The sequence below is a fragment of the Calliopsis andreniformis genome, chromosome 4 (assembly GCF_051401765.1).
Source record: "Calliopsis andreniformis isolate RMS-2024a chromosome 4, iyCalAndr_principal, whole genome shotgun sequence".
Taxonomy (NCBI): Eukaryota; Metazoa; Arthropoda; class Insecta; order Hymenoptera; family Andrenidae; genus Calliopsis; species Calliopsis andreniformis.
Window position 1 is genome coordinate 10,523,234 of NC_135065.1, and position 23,009 is coordinate 10,546,242.

The 23,009-nt window shown below is 41.7% G+C and overlaps 2 protein-coding genes and 1 long non-coding RNA gene across 4 annotated transcripts; 2 read left to right on the forward strand and 1 right to left on the reverse strand.

The window, feature by feature from the left end:
* The first annotated feature begins 1,541 nt into the window (after positions 1–1,541).
* Positions 1,542–7,627, forward strand: LOC143178385 (uncharacterized). 2 transcript variants are annotated; one of them, XR_013001778.1, is made up of 3 exons: positions 1,542–1,661; positions 6,400–6,577; positions 7,349–7,627. It is a non-coding gene; the product is annotated as an uncharacterized LOC143178385 (long non-coding RNA). The 2 variants fall into 2 exon arrangements; XR_013001779.1 differs by having other exon boundaries at positions 7,264–7,427.
* On the forward strand, positions 7,543–22,744 carry LOC143178382 (cholesterol transporter ABCA5). Its single transcript, XM_076377004.1, has 24 exons — positions 7,543–7,655; positions 10,177–10,297; positions 15,580–15,753; positions 15,837–16,018; positions 16,098–16,302; positions 16,396–16,471; positions 16,655–16,808; positions 16,984–17,170; positions 17,238–17,381; positions 17,450–17,600; positions 17,673–17,746; positions 17,827–18,279; positions 18,360–18,709; positions 18,779–19,185; positions 19,258–19,518; positions 19,589–19,856; positions 19,929–20,103; positions 20,177–20,513; positions 20,576–20,850; positions 20,925–21,071; positions 21,141–21,520; positions 21,589–21,796; positions 21,874–22,213; positions 22,290–22,744. The coding sequence occupies exons 2-24, from the start codon at positions 10,205–10,207 to the stop codon at positions 22,391–22,393; spliced, it is 5,145 nt and encodes a 1,714-aa protein (XP_076233119.1). The 5' UTR covers positions 7,543–7,655; positions 10,177–10,204; the 3' UTR covers positions 22,394–22,744.
* LOC143178384 (tubulin polyglutamylase complex subunit 2) lies at positions 13,845–14,912 on the reverse strand. Its single transcript, XM_076377007.1, has 2 exons — positions 14,619–14,912; positions 13,845–14,440 (listed from the first exon to the last, which is right to left on the reverse strand). Exons 1-2 carry the CDS (start codon positions 14,860–14,862, stop codon positions 13,845–13,847), a joined length of 840 nt encoding a protein of 279 aa, XP_076233122.1. The 5' UTR covers positions 14,863–14,912.
* Positions 22,745–23,009: the final 265 nt, after the last annotated feature.

Sequence of the window (23,009 nt, forward strand, 5' to 3'; positions counted from 1 at the left end):
CAATAAAATAGCGAACATCGACTCTTCGGAAGTAAACATTCGATATTGCTCCGCCTGCAGCCGAAAATTCGTATAAAGCCTAAGTTCCCTAGCATGCAAATGCTCAGATCCCCAAAGACCATTTCGTTAAACATTTTTGAGCCATTATTAATCCTCATTTCCCGATTCGAGACACGTGTCTCTGTTTCATGACATTACAGCGGTATCCTGTTATTATTAAGCGACATTATATCATTGTGTAATCGCGAATTAATGTCGCATATTATGATTCCGAATTCGTGTATACACAAATGTGCGTAACATGTGGCGTGCGATAAGGACACATGATACAGGAGCCGTGTGATCGCGTGCCACGCATTTTCCCTCATATTCAATAGTAAACGCCATACGTTTCCCCTTCGCTATGAACTTATAAGGGAGTCCTCGAATCTAGCCTCCTGATATTGGCAAAGATAAAAGAAAACCTGCGTGACCCGCATCACTATCCGCTGGTTAATATCAGTATAGCGAATCTTTGATCGCCAAGAGCCCGATGAGCTAATATTGTATTTAATTCCCTTCAGATCTATCTTTTTTAAAGGTACAAGTTCACCTGAGAGATTCTCACTATGCTTTCCCTCGAGGATACTTTCGATAGGCAGCACCACAGTTCAAAAAAATATCTTACCCTCTGACGTAAACGTATCGCCCATTCAATTAATCATAGACCTAGAAGAGACGCGTGGAATCAATCATAGGTTACTTTGGTTTCTGTGTCATAGCGCCAGATACCCTCTGATTGATTGCGTAATAAATTAGCAAATCTGCCTTTCCATAGTAATCTGCAATAATTATACTCTCAGGTGGGCACGAACCCCAAAGCTCGAGACAAACGAAGACAGAGAAAAAAATCAGGGGAACAGAGAGAATTCGCCGAAAGAAAACGGATGCGAGTTCATTGCGATGGAGTAACGCGCATGCGTGCTCGTGGCTGGCTGGAAGATGAGAAAGAGGGTACGGAGGGAGAGAAATGCAGTAAGGAAAATAGAGAGGAAGCTAAATCGCGAAGCAGTAAATTAAATATATCTACAACCAAGTGAAACATAGAGGACACAGAGAAAAGTGGACCATAGACTTAATAAGAGAAGACTTACAAAATACGTATGCATGCGCAAAAAACAAAATAACAAAATAACAAGATATAAAATATAAGATACATAAGATGAAGCGTAACAAACAATATAATACCCAAAATTCTAAAAAAAAAGGCAAAGAGCTCTTAGAAAAAACTCCATAAAAAACTGCCAAGAAATAAGGGTGACAGAACGAAGAAAGTCGAGCAGGAAGCCCAAAAGAGAAGGATGACGATAGAGCTGTAGGCAGTGGTGGGGATGAAGCGGAGCAGGTCAGCAGAGGTGGCGCTCTCGCGCAGTCTGGCGTCGTCGGCCGACGAGTGAGGTCGCGTGCGCTTGCACTTCCACGGAATCGTAACTCGCGGGTGTTCGAACCATTCAAGATCGTCTGTTCGCCTTCGCCGTTCACCGTCCTCTCCAGTGCCGCGGTCGGAGTTGAAGTTATCAACATCAGTGGCGAGGAAGCACGTTAACCTGGTCGATGAGCTTCCATAACTTGTGCCGCGGGGATCCTCGCGTATGACAGTTGCCGGCGAGGGGGGCATTAAGGTAAAGTTTGATCGCGAGAGGATTACGATTCCGAGGCGTTCGACGTGGACTGCTGCTGTCCTGGCCGGTAGCGGATCGATTTTCACGAGGAGTGAAGCGGGAGCTGTGCGAGCGAGAGGGACAGAGTGAGGGTAGGGTGCAATGCAAGCGAGAGAGAGAGAGAGAGAGAGAATGAGAGAAGGAGAGAGGGACAGAGGGAGAGGAAAGGTAACAGGGCTAGAATGCGATAATGCGAGTATACGTGTCTTTCTCTCGTTCCTGCCCTCATCCTCCGCTCTCCTCGTTCCACTCCCTCGTGACGCTTGCTTTTCGCCCCCTAACTCCCCCCCTTTTCATCGTAATTATCTATTTTCGTCCCCTTTCCTCGGCCATTCCGCTCAACTGCGTTTTTCGCTCTAGCCCGCGTGCACGCGCGCGCGTGCTCCGCTCGGGGGACACAGACCCTCGAACCGGAAGCTTTTGGGACACGCTCCGGTGATGTAGTACCGCATCGACGACGTTGCCGCGGATTAATTGATCGACGAAGACACGAGCGAGGGCGAAAGATCGGTTTTCTTTGACACTGATTACGAGGGTGAACATTCAGTTCCATGATTGAGGGGTGCTGTTCCGAAGCGATTTGTAGAGAAAACAAGGGATAACGTTTAGAGGTAGATCAGTTTCAGCCATATCGTTTACATAGTATTTAAATCTGGTAATGTCGGCTTTGGCGTTTCAGCGAGCTTTTGAGGGACGTTTCGAGGGACCTTTCGAGGATTCGGTACCCATTTTCGCGGTCCAGAGCGAGAAAGTAGCATCTGAGGAAGATCGACCATGGGGATGTTAACGGGAGAAAGATGAATAAACCGATTATTAGCGGAGGCACAGGGCGCGACGTTTAGCGACCTCTGCGCGCCAGTGCCGCCAGCGGTAATCGCTTTAAACGCGTCTTAAACGAATTAGGATCCGTTGACCGGGGTGAGAACGACGAAGCCTCGAGCCTGTAATCGCTCGTACAATGATCCTTCCGGCTCGAGCGTGTGTGCGCGCGTAATGGTGCAAGATTCTCGCTGTGCACCGCGTCTCTGACCCTCTTCCGCCCTCTGATTCTCACCGGTCGATAGAACCGACTCGCGACGTGCTGCTCTATCTTTCTCGACCTCTCTCTCTCTCTCTCTCTCTCTCTCGCTCGTTCGCGCCAGTCGTCGGCACGAGAAGGACAGGGGGCGAAAGGGACAAGGAACGAGAGCAGGATACACGAAAATCGTACGATCCGCGAGAGATTACGTATACAGGGCACAGTGGTCGCTTCCGCTGCGTTTCTGATCGATATGCACACGAAATGCCGCAAAGTGCACATGGAGAGGCGTATCGACAGCGCGATGATCGGACAAAGGATTCGGCGTTGATAATTTGACCCTTTTGTTTCGTAACCTAGCTCGAGGGTAGGGAGAGCAAGAGGGGAAGGGGGTCGTAAAGCGACGCGACCCGAATTAAATCGGCACAGCCGGCTGAGTTAGGACTTCCGGGAGGAAACGATGTTTCTTTACTTTCGGTGGACCCCTTCCTACCTCTCGAGCCAATTACGCTACTTGAATCCTGCTTTAAGGGTGAGTCAGCGACAGGAATTATTTCGAACAGAGAACGAACGAGTAAACAGATGCGACTGGTTAAGTGATTGATAGAGACAAGTTTTCTTCGCGTCGTCACCTTTCGTTGCTTTCTGTTTTATGGGGGTAATTCATTTGACATTTCAGTGGCGCGAATTACATAGGTGAATGATACAAAATTGAGCTTCTATGTAACGAAATAAAAGCGTGCAGTAGCTTCTTCGTCTTTCTCGGTGGAGTTTCTGTAAGAATAAAGGTTCATTTGATCGTGAGAAATTACTGCTGTCGTTCATGCGCGGTTTAAGGTTAGGAAACGCGCACGCCGGGAAGATGGAAGTAACAAGGAATAACGAGAAAAAGTTGGTGAACTAGAGGTTTCGTGAGACGTATAGTTAGATGCTCTGGCATTAGAGCTCTTACCATATCCCAGTGATGAGAGAGTAATGATAGCGTATACGATAAAGATTTTACGAGGAAAGTGCATTTGACCAGCGTGGTTAAGATCGAGCTGTAGTTTTCTGGAGGAAAAAACGCGCTACCCCCAAGAAACCCTGGGGTTTTTTCGTATTTAGTTTACAGTAATAGTTTCTGCTTGTTCTGCAAGGCTGGTAGGTTGTTCGCCCTGGGAAACCTTCTTTCGTGACGTCTGCAGGCTTACGGTGACTTTTGTCTGATGCGATTAAATCCTAGGGATACTACGGCGCGATGAGTGCACCGCAACAAGTAATCTCTCTCAGGGTCTTTGTAGTGCTTCGAGATTATACGCTTACGCGCCGAGTCGTCCGTATTTCCTTGTCTTCTGGATATTAGCCCTCGTTATTCTTTCGATACACGTTCTCTGTATCCTCTGCGATCGCTGAGGAGACATTTCCTCCCTTTTCTCTCATGTCAGACCCTGTGTTTAAATAAAATAGAGGCCAGGTAGCATTGCATCAATAATGCTCACAGTGTTCATTATTTCAGTACAAAAAAAATATCATTTTCCATAATTAAGAACATGAATTTCCCTATAGTCGGTAGTACGCAAAAATATTCAAAAACGTAAGAACAATGGTAGCAATTCCCTCAATTGATTGACGCATGATTACGCAACCAACGATTCTTTATCCAACTCTCGCAAAAGGTTCGAGGAGAGGTCTCCAAGGAGTCTGGTTTCACGCCTCCCTTATCATTATTCGTTCCTTGTAAATATCTCGTTACGACTTCGGTATTCCGCGTCGCGCGCGACGATATCAATTGTTGGTGGGCGTGCAATTGTCTTACGTATCCGTCAGCTGTGCTGTGAAACGAATACAGATGTGCAGCTGGATGGTATTTTATCAGTAGCATCATAACGACGTTGTCTAAAATGCTCAATTTACCTTCGGGGCTGGAATCTCATTTCGATTCGTTGATTATTATCATTTTCTTCGTATAAAGTTCGCATTATCGCTTTTTCTTCTTTTTTTAAAGATCGATTAAATGCGTTTTATGAACACCATTATTGCATACTGCACTCCACCGAATGTGCAGCCAGTCGTGACGGCGACAGTTTGTCTAGTAGTTCGTTCCTTACCTCGACAACCCTCCGTGTCGTGGGGGTGACGACCCTGCACGTCTGGCCAGAACCTCCCGTGCACATTTCGTATTTATTATTTATACGCCAGCAAGTGTCTGCATCCGGTAGACTCCCGTGCGGGAGCATCCACTTTGTTAAAGGTACCATGTCTGTGCTCCTCGTACAAAATTATACAATTAGGGGGTTCCCTTCTTTCCCATCGTCTGACGACCAAAACTCGCCATCAGCTCTTACATCTTCACGCGCACGAAAATTTTGTTCGACTCTTGGAAACGAAATTAAATCAGTATTAATTAAAATTGAGTTCACCCTGAACTAGGGTGGTACTAATATTATAACATAATTTAGTAGAATTATTTAGACTGTAATACAAAATTAATAGTAGTGTATAGAAATATTCGTAGGTAAATTTTCAGTTCATTAATTTTTGTAAATTGTACCTTGGAATATTTTATGTAGAAAATTTTGAAGATTGAATTAATATAAGTATTGTGATTCATATTATACTAGTTGAGGGTTAAATAGAGTATTTATACAGAAGGTAGCATTGGTTAACACCTTCACAGTCCTATGACCCACATGTGGGTCAGGGTAATTTGCGTTTCAGTTTCAATTACTTTTGATTAGTCATTGTAGAGGAACATTTTCTACGATCAAAGCAAAGAATTTGTGATTTCTGCGTTTGTTGATTAAGCCCCGTTGTTAAGGCGTTTTAATGTCGCGCGATCGAATGAATAATTGGGTAAGATAGTATTCGTCAACGAAAGAAGTGGAGGTAATTGAGGAGAAAATTGATATCGATATTTATAACCGAATTACACGGCTATTTTTATAGCTACGCTCGTCTGTTGTGTTTCGTTTATTATTTACACGAGCGAGGGTGCGCACCCTTTGCCGGTGGAACGAAACTCTAATAAAAAATGTAACAACTTGCGCGCTGTAACTCAATATGTATTCTGTGAGGAACGAAACGCTTCAGTTTGTTAAATTTCTCGAACTTATATATGCCAGTTTTCTTTGAGTAAATGAAAGTGAAGTTTCTCTTGGGAAATTGTGTATTTGAATTCTAAGAATTTTCGATATGAATCCTTGAAAAGGTCACAAGTTCACAAAATTTAGAAAAAAAAACATGATTTGGGACCTCAGATAAAGTTAAAAGCGTGGGACCAGAATTTTTCCCCCGACCTGATTTTTAGCAAAAAAGAAAAAACGAAATAGAAAGTTGCGCACAGTAGTGCCCTCGAAAAACAATGGTCCTCAATACGAAGTGGCAGTGAAGCTCTACCTTGCAACCGAGGTTCAATTTTCTCCTAAAGAGCTTGTAAAGGAAACCTATCTGGGGATTTTCATTAATTTTTGAGCAATCAATTATCTTGTATTTTCGATTTCCACCATGTTCTAGGCAGTATCCCCATGGAATTACAGAGGTTCTTGGTTTCTGTTTTATGAACAATAATCAAGTATCTCTGTGTTTCAACCCTCTCGTTAAAAAACCCTCTCGTGTCCTCTCGAAAAATCAGTTTTCTTTTTTTTCCCTCAAAATCAATGTCATCGATCTTGGCTAACGAGTTCCGTTGATGTTCGTTCGCAGATGACAGACAAACTTTCACGTTCGATTTCCATTCGGGCGTAATCCATATGGATGGAGCAAGCAAGAAGGGCTGACGAGACAAGTGCAGCGCGAAATACGTTGTCACCCTGGTCCCGTGCTCGACTCGTCGGTTCGCGTTCGTCGATCAGGGACAGGGTTGATCTTGCCGTGACTAAACGTGAGTATCGTGCTTACTCTCAAACTCAGTTTTTGAAACAAAACGGAGACAAACGAACAAATTTCTCTAAAATAAAATAGAGAAATGCAGAGTGCAATACACTAGCGCCTCACTAATTATTTCAAGGGACAGTGCAACCCAAAGCCATTGGAATCAATTCAAACTCGAGGTTCTTTCTGAAACCAAATTTTAAAATATGGACCTCTGATTCTACTGGAATTTAAGCATGCATTGTACTTCAAATAATAACAATTTCAATTACAGTACCCTTTATCATTATTTTAAAGAAAACCTTGAAAAATATGACAGGACATCATTTTTCGCTCCTCTAGGTAGATAAACTCGACCTTTTTAAAGAGCTCAAACTTCAAACTAATACAGAACCTTCTTCAGAAGCTGTAATACATAGTAAAAAACATACATAATATCAAACATCCTCTTTAACCATCCATAATTCAAAAACTAAGGCATATAGAACACACAGGGTGACCAGCTCAACTGGAAACCCTCTAGCAGATCTTGGCAGCACTTACAACGCTACCAGCATTTACAATAAACGCTGCCAACACTCGGAGGGTTTCCAGATAAACCGATCACCTCGCGTATTCGTACAGTTTTCATCTATCTTAATCTGTAAATCTAGTTTCCGTAGTATCGAAATCTATTTCTGAAACATCTTGTATCAGGCATCTCTCGCCTCTCCTCAGGTCGGTCGAAAATGGTGAATGGATCGTGGTTGTAAAGTTTCGGGACCTGTTTGGTGAATTCCAGTGACCGGAAGCACGTCGGTAATTGCAGTGGTCGGGACCGAGGATGGCGAGGAGCAGCGGCGGCATTGGAAACGCCGCTCACCGGCGATGCAACGATTGCACCGTGGCCGTTCATCGCGATGCCGTTGTCGCAGTTCGTAGTACGTCCGCCCGCGAATCACGATCGATCGGAATCGGGTACGGTAGAAACGGGAACGGCACTGGTACCTCTGGCAACAACGGCTACGCTTCTAATTTCGATCAGGACGAGGGCACGGCCGATTAGAGTTGCCCCTTTCGATATAACTGCCGTGCTGCACGTGACTCATGTAAGTCCTTACACCATCGATTTTAATGCACATTTGCGGTAGTAATGGAGAACTGCCACTCAAGTGGGGCCCCCAGTTCGTTTTTCTATGCAAGCTTCTTGTTGTTAACCCTTCGTGAAAGTATGATTAACGTGTCTTTCAGAGCCTGTTCGTACGAGCTGCTTGATGGAAGACCGGTGGATAGAAGCGTGAGTTTTTCGACTTGTACTGGGTTTCCTTGATTTAGGCGATTTAGTAGCGAGTTTGGAGCGCGAGACGCTTTTTCGAGCTCGTGATCATGGTATATTAATTTGGGCTTGTTGAAAATTGGGCGATTGTGGAGGCAAACAAGGGTGTGAACGTACTGTTATCGCGTCGTGTGAAGTCATTTGGTATGTTGTAGCGAATTTGTTTCGTATTATGGGAAAATAGGTCTAAAATGAGGGAAAAACCTCGGCTTATGTAATGGATTTGCTATAGTGTGTCACGTGAAGTTATGATATATATTATAGCCAATTTGTTTCGTATTATAGCAAAGTTGGTCTAAAACGAGGAAAAAACCTCAGGTCACATATAGTGTGATGCCACAGCATATGTTCACACCTTTACTGTCACGTCACGTGGATTCACGTTACATATTACAGCAAATTTATTTCCTATTATAGAAGAAAATAGGTTTAAAGTCTGAAACAAGAGAGAAACCTCACCTCACACTATGAATTTACTATAATATGTGAGGTGATTTTACTTAACGTGACAATAATGTGTTCGCATCCTAAAACTTCTGCACTCTAAATAATTTCTAATTGTAGGAAATGTAATAGCGAGGCTAATATCAAGGAATACTGTACACCTGTAAAAATTGAAGAGTTAAACTAGAATTCAATGGAAACTTTTGCGATATCGATTGTCAAATTTCGGGAATTGTTTTTCGTCGAGGCATCGGCAAGCCTCGTCTGTTAAAGCAGGTGCTTCATTACTCGAATCGATCGCGAAGAAAACAATTATTGATTTTTGCGAAGACCTCGCCGTAACGTTTCTGGGAAATTCGTGAAGGTTTCGGTAAACACTGATAACCTTCGATTAAAATGCAATTTAGTCGGTGGATTTGCTTCTGAGGTGGTAGATGCAATATTCAGGCAAGTCCTCAAGTATTCAAAATTCTTCCTTTCTTTAGACCTTGAAGGGTTTATATTGAAAAGATAATGCGTAGAATGAAGTCAGAATTGTGCAACAGCTTTCTGTAAACAAGCTGACGCAACGATTAAATAAAAATGTATAATGAATTTTCATCAGTTGTTTGTTTTATCATTCAATAGGCGCGTACGAATGGTAACACAGAAAGGTCGAGAATAGTAATCTCTTTATGCCAGCAATACACTATGATCTATTTAAATAACGAATTGCATCGAAGATCAAATTAAGTTAATTTGCGTATTTGTTTTCTAGTCTGGTCGGCAAAGAGCAGACTCGCTTACTCTGCTGAAAGTTTAAGTCTCTTAGCATTGACGACAGCGTTCTCGATGAACTTGAAGAAAACAGAAGCTTCTTCCTTATGTAGAGAACTCTGATCAATAATGTCTCAGACAATCCTTAATTTTCCTCCAAGTCAGTGTTTCTCAAACAGTTTCCGATAGTTTCTAAACAGTGTTCTGCGTTATGCTTCTGTTTGACTGATCAGAAAACAATATAGACTCGTTTCATTGGTCCCATTCATTTCTATAGAATACTGGTTGTTGCAATAGATCATCGATTCAGAATTTGCTCCGGTTTCTTCCTCTGTTAGCGATATCGTACAACGAACCAGCTGTGCGCGCTATTGGCTTTTTTCGTAGACCATGATGGAGAACTATGCGAGGACCTTGACATATTCACCGGCATATTGCTCGCTCTTGCACGCGCGAACGCTTAAATAGTGCAAACGACGAATTATCGACCACATCGCGACTGTTTCTATACGAACTGCTTTGGACAAAGGGGTTACGCCGAAGCGAAAACTTTCGTCGCGTCGAGGGTCGATCTTCAAATCAGCTGGAGGTGATCGATAGGAACTTCCAGTGGATGATAGACCATTTGATAAACGATTTGAAATAGTAACAGGGATCTAGATCGGATCGCAGGAAATGAATTTTTAATCGGAAATATTCTTTTATGACGCGTTTAAATCAAGCGAACGAATATTCATTCGTCCCCACTTCATCAACATTCAAGTGACACGAGCATTCTTCCATTCAGTTGTCGATTTTATTCATCCGTAATAACTGAATTTTACTGAAGGTGGGAGAGGAAGGAGCATTCGTTTGCTTAGTCTAAATACCTTATTACATAGAATTTCTTGAAGACGCGTTCAATTTATATTTTCAACAATTTACGTCACTAAATGCTCCTCCTTTATGGTGATTTTATATAAAAAAAATTTCCTTAGCGGTATTGATCTACCTGTTTGAAACTTTGAAAAAATTCCTCCGTGCAGCAGGGTCGTAATCGAATGCATTCTCTTCTATTATTAAATTCGACTCATGAGCGATGTTCTTTGTTTCAGAAACAGAAAGACGAGTGCATCTCGCAGAATGGATTCGTGCGGGGTCTACTTGTCTCAACTGCGAGCGATGCTCGTGAGGAATCTCCTGCTGAAGAAGCGCGAAAAGCGGAAGACTACAGCGGTACGTGAAATTTTTAATGTTTGCACTGATGTCGGCACAGTATCTCGTTATCAAGGAGCACCGATTTGAGAAGACAAGGAACCTGTAAATCTTTTCTGAAAACTTTGGTTAACTCTTTATCGACGACTATTTAATCAGCGATAACAGATGAAAATTGCACATCGTTGTTGCATATTTTTTTATTCTGTCTCATATTATCATTGAAGTTTAATAATTCCAGAGTAGAAAGGGTTAATCTTAATCGAGTGGCTCGCGTTCACGGAGGGCAGGACTAAGTATAGACGCGAATACTTATTTTATGTATAAATCGATTTCCTCTACCACTAACGAACTATATTTAGCTTTCCTTTAACTCTCCCTCGATGTGCTCTGCCTTATCCTAAACAACTCGACGTGGGAAGCGAGATACTTCAAAATTCGATGACTGATAGAAAAATCGTTCCCCTAGTCTTGCTAAAATCTCAAGTCGCAAATCATTTCTCTACCTCTAGTGGAACATACAAGGTATTGAGAAAAATGTGGGACACTTTAGGAGGATAGGTTCAACATACATAGGCAATGAAAAAATGTTCATGTGAACATATATCCAGAATCCAGAAACACTTAGTTTTTTAGTTGTATATTATTTTACATTGCGTATGGTGTAACACTTTCTTTAAGATTCATGAGCGTGCACTACTCTTTCAAGCAGCTGGAAGCTGGAATATCTTTGAATCTAGTGAGACCTTAAAGGGAATAGCACACCATACATACGTATAAGAAATGGTCCAGCGTGTTGCCCTATATAAAACAGAGTATAATTAAAAACCTAAACGTTTTCAGGCATAAGTGTACATGAACTTTTTTCATTGTAACCCAAATTGAAATGTCATATTTTTCTCAACGCCCTATGTCTCATATATCCATCATCAGACTCCCCATAAAAGACAGAAACGAATATCCCCCAATATCCACAACACAATGATCGCGATACTCTACGATATTCATCAAACCCAGCGTCACATTGGCACCACTCGAGCCTAAAAAAAGAAGCTCCCGAGGACGCCAGCGAATATTCCGAACGCGTGCTCCAAGCAACGAGACTATCCACCAATCGAAGGACCCCTTGAAGAGCTTTGCTCGAACCGACAATTCGGATGTAGAACAATGAAATATTCTCTGCGTGGTCGACTGAATTCGGACGGCCCTAAGGACGAATCAAATATGCATTAACGAGGCAGGGAAGAAATTTGGGATGAGCGGGGGCCAGATAGATAAGAGGGGGAATGGAAGAATGTGCACGCTCGGTGCCAGTAAGCTCGCAATTTGAATTTGCGAAGGAGAAAGAAAGTGCGCGCACGGATAGTCTCCGCGGATGGCGACAAAGTGACTATGTCCCATGGACGTCGACGTCTGCCAATCGTGGGAGGGCGTGTTGCCAATTTGTTTTCGGGTGGGTGTTTTTGTGTGAGCCGCGTGCCAACTGGGCCAAGGGTTACCTCTCCATCCACACGGAACTTTTCTGTTTTCTCCGACTTTTTCGTACACTTTCCTCGTTCCCTCTTATCGGAACGTATCAGAGGCTCCCGCGACGCCAGGATGACGATACGCTCTGGGAGACGCGTAACATTGGGAACACCTTTTGGAACCCCCGAGCCAAGACTTCCGAATGTCGTGGTCTTAAAATAAGCTTTAAAAGGAGAGGAGTGAGAGGATATTTCAGGTTCGATGCCTGGGGAATGTTATTGTCGAGAGACTTCACAGCAAAATTAAAGGATCAGTAATTTCGGACTGAAACATTGTCGATCTTTGAGTTGCTGTAATTTTGAAAAGAAAAATTGTACAGCAGTGAGCATGGGCTCATTCTAGAGAGCAAAGCCTCTAGTTTTAGACCCCTGAATTGAAATTGTCTGAAAAAATTTCTCCTCTCCATGATACGCTGAGAAAGAGAAGATGGTGTTTCTTTGAAAGTTTTCCAAGTTCAGACGCCTATACCGAGCTTAATAAATTTTTTTTATTATCCTCCTTAGGGGGAAATTAAAGCTGGAAGCCTCCTCTTTTCAATGAGTTCTTAAAAATTGATCTAGGATTTTTTTTCGCCGAGTTATCACTGTTTGGATGAAAAGTAGATTTTGAGTAACATTTCGTTCAAAGTGTATTTTGGTTATTACTTCATTCAGAACGCGATAACTCAGCGAAAAAAAATCGTAGATCACTCGCCAAGGTCTCATTCGAAAGGGGAGGGTTCCAGCTTTAACTTTCCCGCAAGAGAAGTCGCGGAAAAAATTTATCAAGTTCCGGAGAGTCGTCTGAAGTTGGAAAACATTTGAGAAGAAACCACCCTCTCTCTTTCGACGTGTCATAGGATGAAGAAATTTTTTCGGACAAGTTCTATTCATGGGTGTCAAAGTAGAGGCTTTGCCCTTTAAAATAAGACCAGGCTCAGCTCTCTGCGATTTTTTTTGACCGAATGACAGCAGCTCAAAAATTGGCCATTTTTTCGGACTCAAGATCATTGCGTGATTTCGCCGCCAGGTGCTCACTTTTCATTCAGACTGCGATAACTCAGCGAAAAAAAATCGCAGATGACTCGCCAAGGTCTTATTCGAAAGGGGAGGGTTACAGCTTTAATTTCCCCGCAAGAGAAGTCGCGGAAAAAATTTATCAAGTTCCGGAGAGTCGTCTGAAGTTGGAAAACATTTGAGGAAAAACCATCCTCTCTCTTTCGGCGTGTTATGGGATGGAGAAATTTTTTCGGACAAGTTCTATTCAGGGGTGTCAAAGTAGAGGCTTTGCCCTTTAAAACGAGACCAGGCTCAGCTCTCTGCGATTTTTTTTGACTGAATGACAGCAAGTCAAAGATTGGCCATTTTTTCGGACTCAAGATCATTGCGTGATTTCGCCGCCAGGTGCTCACTTTTCATTCAGACCGCGATAACTCAGCGAAAAAAAATCGCAGATGACTGACCAAGGTCTTATTCGAAAGGGGAGGGTTACAGCTTTAATTTCCCCGCAAGAGAAGTCGCGGAAAAAATTTATCAAGTTCCGGAGAGTCGTCTGAAGTTGGAAAACATTTGAGGAAAAACCATCCTCTCTCTTTCGGCGTGTTATGGGATGGAGAAATTTTTTCGGACAAGTTCTATTCAGGGGTGTCAAAGTAGAGGCTTTGCCCTTTAAAATAAGACCAGGCTCAGCTCTCTACGATTTTTTTTGACCGAATGCCAGCAGCTCAAATATTGGCCATTTTTTCGGTCTCTAATTCACTACGCGATTCTACGGTCAGCGGCTCAGTTTTCATTCAGACCGCGATAACTCAGCGAAAAAAAATCGCAGATGACTGGCCAAGGTCTTATTCGAAAGGGGAGGGTTCCAGCTTTAATTTCCCCGCAAGAAAAGTCGCGAAAAAAATTTATCAAGTTCAGGAGAGATGGTGGAACTTGGAAATGATTCGAGAAGAAACCAATAAGCTTTGTCTACATTTGCTATCATCATTTATTCCTTTACACATACAATAGCACTTTTAAATATTTCAGATCATGTACGATTAAGACGCCAACAAAAATGAAGTTCATTTCTTCTTCGACAGCTTCTGTTTCCCATCTTTCATTTTAAAGATAGCAGGATCGATGACATTAATGGGTCCGTTGTTCCACATAGAAGTAGAGATAGTCTCTGTAGGTTCGACAGTCGTAGGCAGAAGATGTGGGCCAACCAGGAAGTAGACCTGCTCGATCCATGTGGGCAATGGTACACCAGCCGCACAGCACTGCCATAATGGTAGCCCCAGATGGACTAGCATCATGCGGAAGTAGTTAGTGAAACTATCAGCCAAGTGATACCATCGATCTGCCTCTTCACAATGCAGCCAAATGCTTGGGGTTTCTTGTTCCGATTTCAGACGATATACCAGGTAGACCTTGGCTCTTCCACTGTCCGGGAAGCATGGCGCAATTTCGAACATCTTGCAATCGGGAGAATTACTGTGGAGAAGGATGGAGAGTTCGTTTTCCATATCAGTGCTTCCAGTCGTGACCCGTGACTCTGTTTTCTCAAGGTTCATGCAGTACTCTTGCTTGGACTCCGGTGGTTTCTCCTTCTGATTTGAATATTTCTTTAGATTGGCTAGGGTGTTCACTTCCATGCGGCCTACTGGGAATTCTTCGCCTGAAATATTTTAATTCTCCTTAGAGTAATTAAATTACTGTATTCTAACTTTAATTATTTGGAAAATATTCGAATAATCGAAGAAATATATCAACGGAATACTAAACTTAGGCTAGACGATTCTCTGGAGCTAGATAATTTCTAGGCGATTAGTTACACGATTCTCTGAATAGGGTACCTGCTATCTCAATGTTCCAAAGCAGCTGGAACCCGTCGATAGACGCATAGAAATTCTTAACGTCCTCCTGGAGCATGCAACAATGTCGTTGTTCCCAGTTGGCGATGGCCGAGCTCTCACATCCGTTCCTCCTCTCGATTCGTACATTTTTCACGTGCGGTATGCTCTCGAGGATCTTCACCACGCCCAGTGTGAGATTCTCGTAAAAGGAATCCTCGGTGACCACGTCGACGAAGAAAGACATCGCCTCTGGTGTCTTTGATCGTTCCTCCACCGTGGATTGAAGGAACTCGCTGTTCGATTTAAAAGGCATTGTTGTCTCTTCACTCGTAGTTTCGCTGGATTCGAATTAATGGATCCTATTGCTTCAATAGTAGCATTTCTGTATTTTTAATTTCTTTCCCGCATGTTTTATGCAAAGGCCCGAAAATCCTTCTAAGGTTCGAGGAATTGAGGGCAAGCGTCTCGTTGTTGATCGCCATGGTAACAGAATATCAAACCTTAATACCGTGTCTACTACTTTTCCACGCCGAGGAGAGTTGTATCGAACGCTTGCGCGGGGGTTCACCTGCACGACAGGTATGGGAGAGGGTGCAGGTGGAATAATTATTATGCACGCACTGGGGAGAAAATCTTTCTTCTCCGAAGCGACCCCTTCGTTTGAAATTTTAGTAATCATGTATCATTTTTACCTTGTACATTATTGACTATCGATTGGGAGAACAATGAAGGACCAGCGGTAGCTAAAAATATATCTTCTCTCAGTCTCATTCTACTATTTTCCTATTTTCTATTTTTCTCTGCTTTCGGTACGCAGAGCTCATTGTCACCTTTTTTGAAAAATTGTTTCACTGTACCTTTTCAATTTAGAATGTTTTAATAGACCTTCAGAGTCTCTAGAATAAATTTTCATTTATTCGTCTGATTCGATACATGATTCGTGACTTTGAATTCTTTGCAGGAGATTTTCTTGCCCCTCTGCACCCTTGGTGTCTTAATCGTGGTGAAAGTATTGCCGCCGAATCCCAATTATCCCGCAATGACAACGCAGAGGCAAGAAGGAGGTATATTCGAGTCGTTTAACTGTAACAAGAACAACACCATAGCTGTCGTTCCTAATTCTACAGAAACTTTGGTAGGTCTAGAACACAATTTTCGAGCTCGTATCTTTAGATCACTGAGTCTCTTTCTCTAACAATCATATGTTTCTTCTTCCAGAACTTTTTGAACTCGATGAACACCCTGTGGTTATCCATTTGCGATTATCCAGGCAAGCTTCCCTTGAATTTCATGGTATTTGACACGAAAGACGATTTGCAAGCGGCGTATTGGCGAGATCCATATAGTGTACCCTTAGCAGTAATCTTTGAAGATTCTCAGCCCATATCCCAACGACTCGTGTAAGATAACTCTTGACATTTGATATGGACAGAGTAGAATATTTGCATGGAATTAATATGGTATTTGTGTGCCGTTTAGATACGAGATAAGAACTAATCCTTCATACACGAATCCACCCTCGCCGACCGAATTGTATTCTGCTCCAGTTACTTGTCGAAAGGACACGAGCCACTGGTTGGGTGGCGTCCTGTCAATAGAGACTGGCGGATCATGTCCTGTGAACAATTACTTGAACTCTGGCTTCCTGGCGTTGCAAATGATAATGGATGTTACGAAGATAAGAGTAAGATATTCATTTTTATATTCGGTAGAAAAAATTAGTGGATAAGGGATGAACATAGTGCACTAATACAATTTTGTGTATTGAAATGTGTAGCTAGATACAGGAAATGGAGATGTATCTGTGCCCGATATCAAACTTGAGATGTTTCCCAAGGAAGCTTTCACTGCAGGTGAACATTTAGAAATAAATATTCAATTAGACAGATCTAGAGAAATTAAATGACATTAGAATGAAGATAGTAGATTCTTAATATTAGTAGAAAGAAGATACATTTAGCGTAGAAGTTAAATTAATACTTGAAAATCTTTCCTTCGTCTTGTGGGGTCCATTTCTAAGGATATCTTTTATTTAGACTGGATGCTGGCCTTTAGAGTTGTTATACCTCTCTTTATGGTTCTGGCTCTCTCGCAATTCGTCACTTACCTATTGATCCTGATAGTTGGCGAAAAGGAGAAAAAGATCAAGGAAGGGATGAAGATAATGGGCCTAAAAGATTCTATCTTTTGGTAGGTTTGCATGCCACATAGTAGTGCTAGCCTGAAATTAATTTGGAACATTGGTTGTATTTCAAGCAAAAATGCATGTTCAATAATACCTATCTTAGAAAATAAAAAAAAAAAAAAAATAGAAATCATTAAATTTACTTGGGCTATTGAAAAATGCTTTCTCTTTTCGTTCCAGGTTATCGTGGTTCATTATCTATGGCGTCTTTGTCCTGCTACTGTCTGCCGTTGCAGTGATACTACTTTTTACCCTGCAGATGTTCCAGCATACGCATTTTCTACCGATATTCCTTTTAGTAGTGCTCTACAGTTTTTCTATAATAATGTTTGCTTTCATGATAACACCTTTCTTCGATAAGTCACGGGCAAGTATTTCGATGAAAGATCTCTTCTCCCAATATTAGCTTATACTTAATTATAATTCTCTTTTAGACCGCTGGAGTACTTGGTAATTTCGCAGTAACGATATTAAGCTTGATGTACTTCATTCAAGTATTTGTAAACGACTCTAGTTCAATCTCATATTGGGTGGTCTCTCTTCTCAGTCCGACAGGCGTTGCTTTGGCAATGGACAAGGTTTGCATAAAAAAGAAAAAAGAGGAAAGGATAGGAATTATATGAATAAAAACTTTGCCTCTTTTTAGGCTCTGGTGTTAGATCTACAAGGTGAAGGAGTTAATTTCGAAAATCTCTGGTCAGGTCCTGGAATACCTTTCGGAGGAAGTCTCATTATGATGACTCTAGACATCATCCTATACGCCTGTTTAGCTTATTATTTCGACTCTGTCATACCCAGTGCGTCCTTTTTCTTATTTAAAATACTGTCATTAAAAAATAGTTAGATATTAACTAAACGTTTTATCTTAGGCGAGTACGGAATAAAAAGAAGTGCCTGGTTTTGTTTCACGCCTGGATTTTGGTGCCAGAGAAAAGCTCCACGGGTGGGTTTTAATAAATCACAATGCGAAATGTCGAATATATTAGAAAATCGAGGAAATTTTGTTCACAGTCGTATTTGCAGGTGCCGTCATCAAACGGCGAATCGAACTCTTTCATACCTGGCGAGGAAACGAATCGTGATATTGAACCGGTAGTAAGAGAGATGAAAGGTCGCGAAGCTATTAGGATAGTCGATCTTTATAAATCGTACCAGAAGTGTCGCAAGGCAGAGATTAAGGCTGTAAATGGCATAAATCTGACGATCTACGAGGGACAAATCACTGCGATACTTGGTCACAATGGTGCTGGCAAAACGAGTCTTTTCAACATATTGACTGGCCTGACTGCTCCTACAGCTGGTACCGCTTTGATCTTCGGCTACGATGTCAGGGATTCCAATGACATGCAAATGATTAGAAGCATGACTGGTGTTTGTCCGCAGCATGACATTCTTTTTGATCTTTTAACACCTCGAGAACATCTTGAATTCTTCGCCACTGTGCGAGGTATCCCTAGGTCTATGATAGAGCATGAGGTACGGTAGATCCAGTTATAATAAATATCAATTGTAATAATCATTATCTATAGTTGTTAAAAATTTATGATTATTTCAAGGTGAAAAAAACGCTGAAAGACATTGATTTAACTGAAAAAGCAGATACCTTTGCAAAGTACTTGAGTGGTGGGCAGAAAAGAAAACTGTCCGTGGGTATAGCCATTATCGGTGATCCAAAAATTATCATTCTTGATGAGCCCACCGCTGGAGTGGACCCTTACTCTAGGAGACAGATGTGGTCTTTTTTGCAATCTAGAAGGCATGGGAAGGTGATTCTATTGACAACCCATTTCATGGATGAAGCAGATATATTGGCTGATAGGAAAGCAGTGATAAGTAAAGGGAAGTTGAGATGCTGTGGTAGTTCCCTGTTCTTGAAGAATAAATTTGGTATTGGATACCATTTAACGTAAGTCAAGAACTTGTCGCGGCATATCTAGTCTGGGTTATTATAAATGTGTTTCCTGAAATACTACAGGTTAGTACTCGAAGGAAATGCCAGGGAGCACGCTATTACAAGGTTGGTGACTTCTCACGTGTCGAAGGCAGAGAAAGCGAGACGCCACGGACGCGAGCTGAGCTTCATTTTGCCTCACAATTCTGTGGAAAACTTCGCGCCACTTTTCTCGGCTATAGAACACGAGATTAAAACTCGAGCGAGTAGGCTGGGAATCAGTAGCTATGGAGTATCAATGACTACTTTAGAAGAGGTATTTCTTCATCTAGAAAGAGATGAAGGCACAGAGTGCACGATGGATAATTTATCAAAAAAAATGGTGCGCAATCGTGCGTTAAGCAGGTCACTATCTTTACAATCCAAGAGCACTTCTTATCAGAGCTTACAGAACGAGGGTATCACGGTCCAAAGCGACGGTCAAGCGAAAGGTAAATTCATTTGAATATTTGTAATAAATATCATCGACTTTTCATAATGAATTTCATTGCATTTCGCTGTAGGTGCAGGTGATTTACCAGACGGCGTTCATAATGATAGAAATCCTCCTGTTCTCGGCCTTGGATTGGACCCCATAAAAATCAGGCCTAATTTCCTTCAAACCCTGTATGCTATGCTTCGCCTAAGGATACTCAGGCTCTTCAGAAATATCCAATTACTGTACTTCACAATCGTTTTCCCGCTCTTTCTGATAGTTCTTGGCCTTCATTTAAACAGCATTCAAACAGTCGAGATCAAAATGCAATCGCTCAGATTAAATACAGGTAATTCTTTAAATACTTCGCATACCGATTTCAATATTCAATATACACGTACATATCTCTGCGTTTGCAGATACTTACGGCAACGAGACCAAAATTTTGTATGCAAATAATACCGACCATGATATCACAGATTTAGTTGATAGAATAGGTCAAGATGTTAGATCTGTTGAAGATTATTATGGTAATTTTGCTAACCTACTGAAAATCGCACCTCATATGGCTGCTTTTAATATTACCGAGTATAGTCCAAAGAAGATCGACTTGACTATCGCTTATAATGACACCATGCAACACTCTCTGCCGATCCTGGTGAATCTTCTATCCAATATCTACCATAGGTAAGTTCAGTAACGTGGAAATAAGATGTTAAATATAAACAATTCTACATAAATATTATTGTTCGCGATTAGATTGATCTCGGATAAAGGTAATCTAAAACCAATCGAGGTCAAAACACATCCCTTCCAACAGACCTCGCAACCACAGGAGTTCAATATTGGCACAGCCAGTTCTGCTGTGTTTATTGGAATGAATTTCGCTCTGTTGCCAATTACTTTAGTCGTAGACATGGTTTACGATCGAGAAGTAAGACTTCGTTCATCCTTCATTTAAAGTGTGCTCTAATATCATTTAATAACTATCAACATTTTGTCCTTAGATAAAAGCAAAGAATCAGCTTCGCGTCAATGGCTTGTCGTTTTCTATGTATTTCCTCACGTACTTCATCGTGCTCGTCGGCCTGATGACGTTCATCTGTCTGTGCATTCTCGGCATCATATTTCTCTTCGACGTGCCTTCACTCCAAGAAGTACCAGCGCTCATCACCCTCTGTGGTCTTCTAATGCTTTACTGTCCATCGTCCATTCTGTTCTCAACTTGTCTCAGTTACATCTTTGACAAGATGGATTCTGCCCAGAGCATTTTACCCAATGTCTCAACTTTTCTTGGACTCATACCGTTTATACTAGTCACTGTGCTAGATATGCTGGGTCTCAGTAAGTAAAACTTCACCGATAGCTTACTTTAATTTACTGACATTGAATAATTAATGTTTCAGGTGGAACCGCGGCATTCGTTTTGCACGTAATCTTTTCTCTGTTAAATACACTGTACGTGCCATATGCTGCAGTGTATTACGTGGAACGAGTCCATCTAATGTGCTCTATAAACGCAGCTTGTCATCATCTGACAATGTCCGATTATTTAACCACGGAGATCATTTTAATGGCCTTTGGTGTGCTCTTGCATTGCCCAGTGTGGTTCTTTATTCTTTTATTGTTGGACATTAAAAAGAGCGGTGGAAATGTTAGCGATATCTTCAAGCATTTTCTGGTTAGAGAACTCGTTATGTACTGTGATCTATGGTATATATTATTGTATATTAAAGTCGATATATACATTTACAGCGTAATGGTGGTTCTATCGGTGAAGAAATAATGGATAATTCCGACGTAGGGGAACATGAGGATGCAGATGTTAGAGTAGAGAGACAGAAAGTTCTGAACCTAATTAGTTCGTCATCTGTCCAAGAGCCGCCTGTAGTTTTAGTACAGGTGTGTATTTAATAACTCGATCCTTTATTTATTGTATCTAACCTTAAAATTGTAATCATAATTCATTAGAATCTGAGAAAAGAGTACCGACAAAAAGAGTCAACGTCGTGTACCTGCTGCTTTAAACACGACGAAGAAGTCAGTCAAATACAACGAAAGGTTGCTGTGAGAAATCTCTCGTTAGCTGTCGAACCTGGGGAAGTGTTTGGCTTATTAGGCCATAATGGGGCGGGGAAAACCACAACGATGAAAATTATCATAGCGGAAGAGGCAGCTACTCGAGGTAGGGTGCAAATCGGTGGACATAATATTAACTCCAACATGAACGAGGCTTTCAGACAAATGGGATATTGTCCTCAACACGACGCTCAATGGAAAAACATTACTGTCAGGGAGCATTTAGAATGTTATGCCGCGATACGCGGCGTGCCATGGGGAGACATTAGCAGGTACTTATAATCGTAAAAAAATGCAAGTATCCACAATGATTATCTATAACATAATCTTCGTGCCTCAGAATCGTAGATTTATATCTTACTGGTCTACAAATCCACGAACACGCTGACAAGCAAACCCAAGAATGCTCAGGTGGAACTAGAAGAAAACTTAGTTTTGCAATGGCAATGATAGGAGGTCCAAAGGTGGTTCTAATGGACGAACCCAGTACAGGGATGGATCCTAGGTCAAAGAGGTTTTTATGGGATACAATCCTCGCTAGTTTTCAGGTAGATCATTTCGTCAAATTATTGGTATCCCTTATTTCGAAACGTATACTTACACAGGTAACCTTTTATTACGGTAGGGTGGTAGGGGAGCAATTTTAACCACTCATTCAATGGAAGAGGCGGACGCCCTCTGCTCCAGAGTTGGTATAATGGTGAAAGGAGAATTAAGGTGTATCGGTTCTACCCAACACTTGAAAAATCTCTACGGTGCTGGATACACCCTGGAGATGAAACTCATGGGTGGGGATTGTACACCAACGACACCTTCTGGTGATAGGATTTCGAGTTTGAAGGAGTTCGTTTCGAGCCTCTTTCCAGATGCGACTCTCGAAGAAAGTTTCGCTGATAGGCTAGTCTTTGCTGTTCCCCAACACGCAGTTAACTCGCTGGCCGAGTGCTTCATGCAGTTGGAGAAGGGTAAATATCGAGCTAATCACTGACGAACCTTCTGTAATTGTGCATTCTTCTGTTCATATGGGTTTCTGATTTTCAGCCAAGCTCGAGTTGGACATAGAGGAATATAGCTTCAGCCAGACCACCCTGGAGCAAGTTTTTCTCAAATTTTCACACTATGATGAATCTAACTCGGGGGAATGATGACTTATTAACACGTGTGTGTTTGTTCTTGTGTGTTATATAGTGAAATACTCGTGGAACCTGTCCGAATCGTGCGCAAAGTGTGAAAATGTTCTTGTTGAGAATAGTGTTTTATTCCTGGTGTATTGACACGAATGCTATCGTCGGTTTTGAAAACAGAACGATCTGTGCATTCTAAATATTAAGGACATTTGATGGAGGTACAGAAATGTTCACATTGTGGCTCGATACGCGGACTTTGAAGTTATTTCTCTTTTGATCCTGACGATCTTGCAACCGAGAGAGTCGTAATCTTTTTACGGTGTACATCGATCGACCTAATATAACAAAATATATATACACATATATATATCTTTCTTTTGTGCTGAGATTCTGTACTGTTATGTTCATCAGAATTACAGTGACTTCCTAAGAGTGGTTCTACCGTGGAAGGGAAATAAACATCCGTGTAAAAATTGACGACTTGTAAATAGTGGAGACTGTGAATGGTAATAGTACTATTGAATAGTATAATTTTGCAATTTACGTTATAAACTAGTCTATTACTCGATTCCTACGAATAGGTCTTGCAATTAATGTTGCTGCGGAATTGGAACGTTATTATCATCATTATAAA